The 9938-nt window shown below is 33.6% G+C and overlaps 1 protein-coding gene across 2 annotated transcripts; it reads right to left on the bottom strand.

The window, feature by feature from the left end:
- Positions 1-178: 178 nt before the first annotated feature.
- Positions 179-9252, bottom strand: LOC115886544 (glycine dehydrogenase (decarboxylating), mitochondrial). 2 transcript variants are annotated; one of them, XM_030905769.1, is made up of 8 exons: positions 8949-9252; positions 8326-8404; positions 7880-8046; positions 7490-7695; positions 6616-6767; positions 6111-6499; positions 2545-3364; positions 179-1255 (listed from the first exon to the last, which is right to left on the bottom strand). In XM_030905769.1, the coding sequence occupies exons 1-8, from the start codon at positions 9138-9140 to the stop codon at positions 288-290; spliced, it is 2973 nt and encodes a 990-aa protein (XP_030761629.1). In that variant the 5' UTR covers positions 9141-9252; the 3' UTR covers positions 179-287. The 2 variants fall into 2 exon arrangements, with proteins under 2 accessions (XP_030761629.1, XP_030761628.1); XM_030905768.1 differs by lacking the exon at positions 179-1255 and having other exon boundaries at positions 1264-3364; positions 8949-9250.
- Positions 9253-9938: the final 686 nt, after the last annotated feature.

Raw genomic sequence — 9938 nt, 5'->3', positions numbered from 1 at the left:
ATAATCCAGAATTTCAGCATTTTTTAACTTTTAGAATATCAGATCTGGTCTTAGACAAGTAGTTTGAATTCAAAATAACTGTCTATATGGATTTTTCAAAACCTAGAGGTATCATTCTTGCAATATATACCAAAGAGATGGATAGAATAACCCTGGAATCATTTTTATTTGTAGGGAGTCGTGTTAAAAATATTTTATTTTGTCACAATTTATTTTATTACACATACAGAAGTAAAAAAGAGTTAACAAACATAAAAAACTTAATAAATTAAAACAGTTATTTCATCTTAATAGTTATATTCATCCAAAATCGGAGGACACGTACAGACTAAATGCTTATCTCCATAAATATCATCGATCCTAGCCACAGTAGGCCACACTTTCACTTCTGGCTTCACAAAAGGTGCAGGAAAAGCAGCCTGTTCCCTGGTATAAGGCCTTTCCCAAGTGCTACTGATCACTTGCTCCTGAGTATGAGGCGCCAGCTTCAAAGGATTTATCCTTATATCCAATTTACCTTCTTCTATATCTCTGATCTCCTGTCTGATCGAGATCAGAGCATCACAAAACCTGTCTAGTTCCTGTTTATCTTCTGATTCTGTTGGTTCGATCATCAAAGTTCCTGGGACAGGCCACGACATCGTAGGAGCATGGAATCCGTAATCCATTAATCTTTTAGCTATATCTGCTGCTTCAATGATGGCAGTTTTCTTAAATTCTCGTATATCGATGATAAATTCATGTGCAGCTAACTGGGATGATGCACTCTTGAATAGAGTTGGGTAGTAAGGTTCCAGAACTTTAGACATATAGTTAGCATTTAAAATAGCTACCTGTGTGGCTTTTCTAAGTCCACGAGGTCCCATCATCTTAATATAAGCCCAAGAAATTGGTAGAATTGCGCTAGAACCAAAAGGAGCAGCACTAACTACACCATAGGAAGGAGAATTGGCACCCAAAGGGTTTACAACTGGATGTCCAGGAAGGAATGGTGCTAGATGGTTTTTAACTCCTATAGGACCCATTCCTGGACCCCCACCACCGTGAGGGATACAAAAAGTTTTGTGTAGGTTCAAGTGAGATACATCACTACCGTAATCACCAGGCCTACACAACCCTACCTGGGCATTCATGTTAGCTCCGTCAAGATAAACTTGGCCGCCATTTTTGTGGGTTATGTCACACACTTCTGCCACAGTATCTTCGAAAACACCATTGGTTGATGGGTAGGTTATCATCAAACATGACAGTCTATTTCTGAATTTTTCTGATTTCTGATTCTGAATACAATAATCCAGAATTTCAGCATTTTTTAACTTTTAGAATATCAGATCTGGTCTTAGACATGTAGTTTGGATTCAAAATAACTGTCTATATGGATTTTTTAAAACCTAGAGGTATCCTTCTTGCAAGATATACCAAAGAGATGGATTGAATAACCCTGGAATCATTTTTATTTGTAGGGAATCGTGTTAAAAATATTTTATTTTGTCACAATTTATTTTATTACACATATAGAAGTAAAAAAGAGTTAACAAACATAAAAAACTTAATAAATTAAAACAGTTATTTCATCTTAATAGTTATATTCATCCAAAATCGGAGGACACGTACAAACCAAATGCTTATCTCCATAAATATCATCAATCCTAGCCACAGTAGGCCACACTTTCACTTCTGGCTTCACAAAAGGTGCAGGAAAAGCAGCCTGTTCCCTGGTATAAGGCCTCTCCCAAGTGCTACTGATCACTTGCTCCTGAGTATGAGGCGCCAGCTTCAAAGGATTTATCCTTATATCCAATTTACCTTCTTCAATATCTCTGATCTCCTGTCTGATCGAGATCAGAGCATCACAAAACCTGTCTAGTTCCTGTTTATCTTCTGATTCTGTTGGTTCGATCATCAAAGTTCCTGGGACAGGCCACGACATCGTAGGAGCATGGAATCCGTAATCCATTAGTCTCTTTGCTATGTCTGCTGCTTCAATGTTGGCAGTTTTCTTAAATTCTCTTATATCGATGATAAATTCATGCGCAGCTAACTGGGATGATGCACTCTTGAATAGAGTTGGGTAGTAAGGTTCCAGAACTTTAGACATATAGTTAGCATTCAAAATAGCTACCTGTGTGGCTTTTCTAAGACCACGAGGTCCCATCATCTTAATATAAGCCCAAGAAATTGGTAGAATTGCGCTAGAACCAAAAGGAGCAGCACTAACTACACCATAGGAAGGAGAATTGGCACCCAAAGGGTTTACAACTGGATGTCCAGGAAGGAATGGTGCTAGATGGTTTTTAACTCCTATAGGACCCATTCCTGGACCCCCACCACCGTGAGGGATACAAAAAGTTTTGTGTAGGTTCAAATGAGATACATCACTACCGTAATCACCAGGCCTACACAACCCTACCTGGGCATTCATGTTAGCTCCGTCAAGATAAACTTGGCCGCCATTTTTGTGAGTTATATCACACACTTCTGCCACAGTATCTTCGAAAACACCATTGGTTGATGGGTAGGTTATCATCAAACATGACAGTCTATTCCTGAATTTTTCTGCCTTAGATTTCAGGTCTTCCACATCAATTGTTCCGTCACTTTTTACTTTGACCGGTTCAACTCTCATGCCAGCCATCTGAGCACTTGCTGGATTGGTACCGTGAGCACTGACCGGTATAAGACAGACGTCTCTGTGTTTGTCGCCTTTTGCTTCGTGGTAGCACTGAATCGCTCTGAGACCAGCGAATTCTCCTTGGGCACCGCTGTTTGGTTGAAAACTGATCCTATCGTAGCCAGTAATGGCACAGAGATCTTTCTCTAACTCTGCAAACAGTTGGTGATAACCCAAAGACTGGTCAAGTGGTGCGAAAGGATGTATGTCAGTGAAATGTTTGAAGGAGCATGGCATCATTTCGGTGGTTGAGTTTAGCTTCATCGTACAAGAACCTAAAGGTATCATCGAATGGACCAATGAAATATCTTTGTTTTCTAGAATTTTCATGTATCTAACTATCCTGGTTTCGGAGTGATGTGAGTTAAAGACTGGATGAGTTAAATAGGGTGAAGTTCTTTTGAATTCTGTACGATAAATAGCTTTATCACGAACTTTGGAGTCTTCTAAAAGTTTTTCAACGCTCTGTGTACTTCCCAAGACATAAAATAAGTCATCTACATCTTTGCTGGTTACTGTTTCATCTAAAGCGATACCAATGGAATCATCTTCGTAATATCTCAGGTTGATTTCTTTTTCGTATGCTCTACTTTTGATTTCATCTATTTCGAGTCTTGGAAAAACTCTCAATGTATCAAAGAAAACTTCATTGGTTAGTGTATTACCCTCTCTTTGTAATCCCAAGTGCAATATCTGGAAAATAATACAAAAACATTAGAAAGAAAAAACTTAAGAATAAAGGAAACATGCCCGTTCCTGGGGTATCTGACGGTATCTGACAATATGTAATTGGAAATGTAAAAAAACTATTCTAATTAAAGTATAAAAACATTTATTAAATAAAGAAAACAAACAAAACCACAAAAATATTTATTAAGAAAAATAGTACCCTAAAGAAAAAAACTGACCCATTTTATATGAAATACATAAAAACAATAAACTAAAAATCGGAAATAATATGCATGTACTGATTTCTTTCGAAAATCGACAACTATGAAACTATGATCCCTTCCCCGACACAAACGGTATGTTGTGAGACAGAAAATTGTAGAGAGAAACAGACCCTATAACATAGGATACAACATTTTAATGAACAGTGCTTTCCATAAAATCAATAAAATGAAAAATATACGAAATAATATACATGTACTGATTTCTTTCGAAAATCGACAACTATGAAACTATGATCCTTTCCCCGACACAAACGGTATATTGTGAGACAGGAAATTGTAGAGAGAAACAAGCCCTATAACATAGGATACAACATTTTAACGAACAGTGCTTTCCATAAAATCAATAAAATGAAAAATATACGAAATAATATACATGTACTGATTTCTTTCGAAAATCGACAACTATGAAACTATGATCCCTTCCCCGACACAAACGGTATATTGTGAGACAGGAAATTGCAGAGAGAAACAAGCCCTATAACATAGGATACAACATTTTAACGAACAGTGCTTTCCATAAAATCAATAAAATGAAAAATATACGAAATAATATACATGTACTGATTTCTTTCGAAAATCGACAACTATGAAACTATGATCCCTTCCCCGACACAAACGGTATATTGTGAGACAGGAAATTGTAGAGAGAAACAAGCCCTATAACATAGGATACAACATTTTAACGAACAGTGCTTTCCATAAAATCAATAAAATGAAAAATATACGAAATAATATACATGTACTGATTTCTTTCGAAAATCGACAACTATGAAACTATGATCCCTTCCCCGACACAAACGGTATATTGTGAGACAGGAAATTGTAGAGAGAAACAAGCCCTATAACATAGGATACAACATTTTAACGAACAGTGCTTTCCATAAAATCAATAAAATGAAAAATATACGAAATAATATACATGTACTGATTTCTTTTGAAAATCGACAACTATGAAACTATGATCCCTTCCCCGACACAAACGGTATATTGTGAGACAGGAAATTGTAGAGAGAAACAAGCCCTATAACATAGGATACAACATTTTAACGAACAGTGCTTTCCATAAAATCAATAAAATGAAAAATATACGAAATAATATACATGTACTGATTTCTTTCGAAAATCGACAACTATGAAACTATGATCCCTTCCCCGACACAAACGGTATATTGTGAGACAGGAAATTGTAGAGAGAAACAAGCCCTATAACATAGGATACAACATTTTAACGAACAGTGCTTTCCATAAAATCAATAAAATGAAAAAATATACGAAATAATATACATGTACTGATTTCTTTCGAAAATCGACAACTATGAAACTATGATCCCTTCCCCGACACAAACGGTATATTGTGAGACAGGAAATTGTAGAGAGAAACAAGCCCTATAACATAGGATACAACATTTTAACGAACAGTGCTTTCCATAAAATCAATAAAATGAAAAATATACGAAATATAATATACATGTACTGATTTCTTTCGAAAATCGACAACTATGAAACTATGATCCCTTCCCCGACACAAACGGTATATTGTGAGACAGGAAATTGTAGAGAGAAACAAGCCCTATAACATAGGATACAACATTTTAACGAACAGTGCTTTCCATAAAATCAATAAAATGAAAAATATACGAAATATAATATACATGTACTGATTTCTTTCGAAAATCGACAACTATGAAACTATGATCCCTTCCCCGACACAAACGGTATATTGTGAGACAGGAAATTGTAGAGAAACAAGCCCTATAACATAGGATACAACATTTTAACGAACAGTGCTTTCCATAAAATCAATAAAATGAAAAATATACGAAATATAATATACATGTACTGATTTCTTTCGAAAATCGACAACTATGAAACTATGATCCCTTCCCCGACACAAACGGTATATTGTGAGACAGGAAATTGTAGAGAGAAACAAGCCCTATACCATAGGATACAACATTTTAACGAACAGTGCTTTCCATAAAATCAATAAAATGAAAAATATACGAAATAATATACATGTACTGATTTCTTTCGAAAATCGACAACTATGAAACTATGATCCCTTCCCCGACACAAACAGTATATTGTGAGACAGGAAATTGTAGAGAGAAACAAGCCCTATAACATAGGATACAACATTTTAACGAATAGTGCTTTCCATAAAATCAATAAAATGAAAAATATACGAAATAATATACATGTACTGATTTCTTTCGAAAATCGACAACTATGAAACTATGATCCCTTCCCCGACACAAACGGTATATTGTGAGACAGAAAATTGTGGAGAGAAACAAGCCCTATAACATAGGATACAACATTTTAACGAACAGTGCTTTCCATAAAATCAATAAAATGAAAAATATACGAAATAATATACATGTACTGATTTCTTTCGAACTTTCTGCACGCACTGCACGCTCGCCAGGAACGGCCCTGAAAGGAAATAACGAAATATTGTTTCAGGGTGATAAAAGGTTACATACCAAAGCATAATGATGGACTTGCGTTGCTATATCCTTCAATCCTTGCGGTCCATGGTACACAGCAAACATAGCTGACATGTTAGCTAACAGAGCCTGCGCTGTGCAGATGTTACTGGTAGCTTTGTCTCTGCGAATGTGTTGTTCCCTGGTTTGTAGTGCTAGACGATAACCATCTCTTCCAGCTGCATCTCTGGTGACTCCGATCATTCTTCCAGGCATCAGACGTACTAAGGACTGATTGCAAGCAAAGAACCCTGCGTGAGGTCCACCGTAGCCTAGAGGAACACCGAATCTTTGTGAGGTACCTATGGCGATGTCAGCTCCGAATTCACTGGGAGGTCGTAGAAGAGTTAAGCTGAGGAGATCTGTAGCGCAGCAAACCAAAGTACCTGAAAAGAGTACAATCTTTAAATAAGGTGAACTCTCAGTTTTACTACAAAATTGAATAATACTGTTCCATTATTATTCGTTAAAAAATATTGAACCCTTTGATACTGTAATTTACCATGAGAATGGGCATTGTCAGCTACAGTACTATAGTCCAAGACGTTGCCTTCAGTGTCGGGGTACTGGAACAGTACTCCAGCAATATCTCTATTCGAAAAATCGGATTGAAAGACATCTACCACTTCAACTTCCAGTCCTAAAGAACTCAACCTGTACAAAAAAATAAATGCCTTTATTATCAAAAAATTTTACAGTTTGTAGACAAAGGTAAAGTAAACAAACAAAATGGAATACAAAACAAGTATACAAATTACATTGTCAGTCTTATTGTTTAAAATAAACATTTATAAATGTTTACAATGTCAAAGAATAAAAAATTAAAAATAAGATTCAAAAATATTTAAAAAAAAAAAAAATTCAAAAATATATTTAGTAAGTTAGTACGACGTTTTTAGTTTTAGAAATGTTGAGGCTCAGGAGGTTCGAATCGCACCAAGATTTAATGGTGATTAAGTAATTTGATATAATCCTATGAAGTGCCTTGACGTCCTTGTTGCTCGTGAAGTGAAGCTAGTGTCGTCCGCAAAAAGACATATTTTACCACTGATGTTTATGTTAGCAATGTCGTTAATAAAAAAAAGAAAACACACATTATTGTACATATTTGTACAAAATACAAAAATATAAATTTCCATAAGCTCTAAATATAGTAAAAAACTATAGATACTAAAAATGAAAGAACAGATTAAATATATTATTTTTAAATATACATATTCAAAAAATACATAAAATATTATATATTTTCTGTAAAATTTAGTTGTTTCAGAGAGTTATTAATAATGTTTTAACAGTAAATAGGATTGAAAATCCCTCTTTTTATTAAATCAATGTTAGTGTAGATACAAACAAAACTTAAGTAAACTATTTTTTACCTAGTTTGTACAACAGATATGGTTTGTGGATGTAATTTATCCGATACTAGCAATTTTCTTCGTTTGTTTTGCCTGAAACACAATGACAAAGCTTCTGCAGCTGCTGTACCTTCATCTAACAACGAAGCATTAGCTACTTCCAAGCCAGTTAACTCAGCTACCATAGTTTGGTAGTTTAGAAGTCCTTCGAGACGTCCTTGGGCAACCTATTTCGATAAATAACAATTAAAAAACGATTCAATATAATTCGTACATTTTTAATTTATGGCGATGTATCGATATTTCAGGAAAAATCGATATATTTTAACATCCCTACTATCGAAGTAATATATTAAGAAAAATATGTTTTTTTTTGATAAATTTATGAGTTGTTTTCTTTGGAATCCCTACCTCAGGTTGGTAAGGTGTATACTGGGTGGTCCAACCGGGATTTTCAAGTATATTCCTCATGATAGTGTGAGGTACGCAACAATTATGGTAACCCATACCGATGTAGGACCTCCATATTTTGTTTCTTTCGGCTATTTTACGTATTCTGTTGATCAGCTCATATTCACCTAAATATAATGATTTAGAATTATATTTAATTTAATTTAAAACAATAAATTAGTATTATTTTATCATATGTAATATTTTATGTATAATAATCGTATATAAATTATATATGGTATCATATATAATTTATATATGATATCATATATAATTTAAGTATATATGATTTTTATATGTGATAATTATTTATTTATTTTATTTATACATTATAATGACATTTTATATAATGATCATATATAAATTATATATGATGATATACATGTTTTTATTGATTTAATACTAACCTACTGGTTCTTCAATATCTAAAGGTTTGTTTAGAGATATATTTCTGGGTACTGCCTTGTCAGTAAGCTCATCTAGACTCTACAAGAATGATACATAAGAAAATAAATAAATAGATTTTTATTTGTGTCACATATTGACAAGCCTTATATTTCTATAGAACAGAAATGTTACGAATTTGTTCCCTATTTTGTTATTTATACATTAGATAAAGAAAATGTTTTGCAATTTTAAAATTTATTTAACGCACATAATGTTCGTAAGAGTTTAGATTTTTTTGTAGTAATTTCAGAAAAATAAATATTCATGATATATACGGTGTTTCATAAATAAATGCAAGAATTTTAATTGGTAGTACTTATATTTCGACCCATGATTTATTTTACAAGAAAATCTAATATTGTTGTTGACATTGTTAGGGAAAATGACCGAAAATACTGTTTATTTAAAGATTTTCTATGTAGAAAATGCCTCTAGTAAAGTGGGTCTTGTCTTGCATATGCTCATCACTGCTCAAACTCAAACTCTTTACCAAAATGATTTATAAAACCGTTTAAAAATGCACACCTTCAAATCTTAACAAAATATTTATGATATAGTACCCTTATAAATGTTCTTAAAATACCTTATATCCTATAGTGTCTAACATAGTGATAATATCACTATCCCTAGGCCCTATGTGTCTGCTAGGAAACTCATCTTTGCTAGGAAATAAGGGTCCCTCCTGTTTGATGTTTGCCACACTCATAAACCTCACATTTTCAACAAAAGGCTGCACCTTTCGGTACCATTTCACTCTCACAGCAATTTTGTACATTTCAAAATCTTTCGAGCTATGTTACTGATCTTTTTTCGAACAAATTTCGAAAAAGTTTTGCTAGCTAATTGCCACATGGCTTGATTTGTTTGTTTAAGACCATTTCAAGATAATTCTTGTACTATCGTCATAATGAAGATAGTGATTATAATGGGTCAAACGCAAGGGTCAGCAATAATATGAGTAAAAATAAAGAAATTTGTGAAAAAATTCCAGGGAATCATTTTATCAGAGAGATAATCACACTTAAATTAGTTTTAAAGCGTGTTGGTATTTTTTTTTGCATTGCTCTTTTATTGTGATTTAATAAACTAATTGCTATGGTCATTATGTATACAGGGTGTGGCGCACCTCATTCGCCTCGGTTGATTATACGAAAACGGAAAGATGTAGAAACAAAATATTTTATGGGTATATGTGGGGAGACAATGTGCACAATTTAAAATTATTTTGAGATATACAGAGTGTTTCAGAACTAAGATCCATACCAAAGTTATATTTTTTCTTATGGAACACCCGGTATTTTATTTCATTTTTGGATTCTTGGGCCCAAAAAAAGGCATTTATTATAAGGGTTAAATATGTTTAAAATCTTTAGTTTTTGAGATATTTAAACATATTTAAATTCGCATGCTACAAATAGAATAGACTATTAACACCCTGTACATTACTTTTCAGAATTAATTCTTATGCTGAGTTTAAAGGTAGAGAAATAAACTTTACTGAAAAATGGTATTGGTTCCTTAAATTTATACAGGGCTATCAAAAGTTGCTGCTCTATTTTAAGGATACATTTTA

This window comes from Sitophilus oryzae, unplaced genomic scaffold (assembly GCF_002938485.1).
Source record: "Sitophilus oryzae breed Bouriz unplaced genomic scaffold, Soryzae_2.0 scaffold_494_pilon_pilon, whole genome shotgun sequence".
Lineage (NCBI taxonomy): Eukaryota > Metazoa > Arthropoda > Insecta > Coleoptera > Curculionidae > Sitophilus > Sitophilus oryzae.
This window is presented reverse-complemented; position numbering and strand designations above follow the sequence as displayed.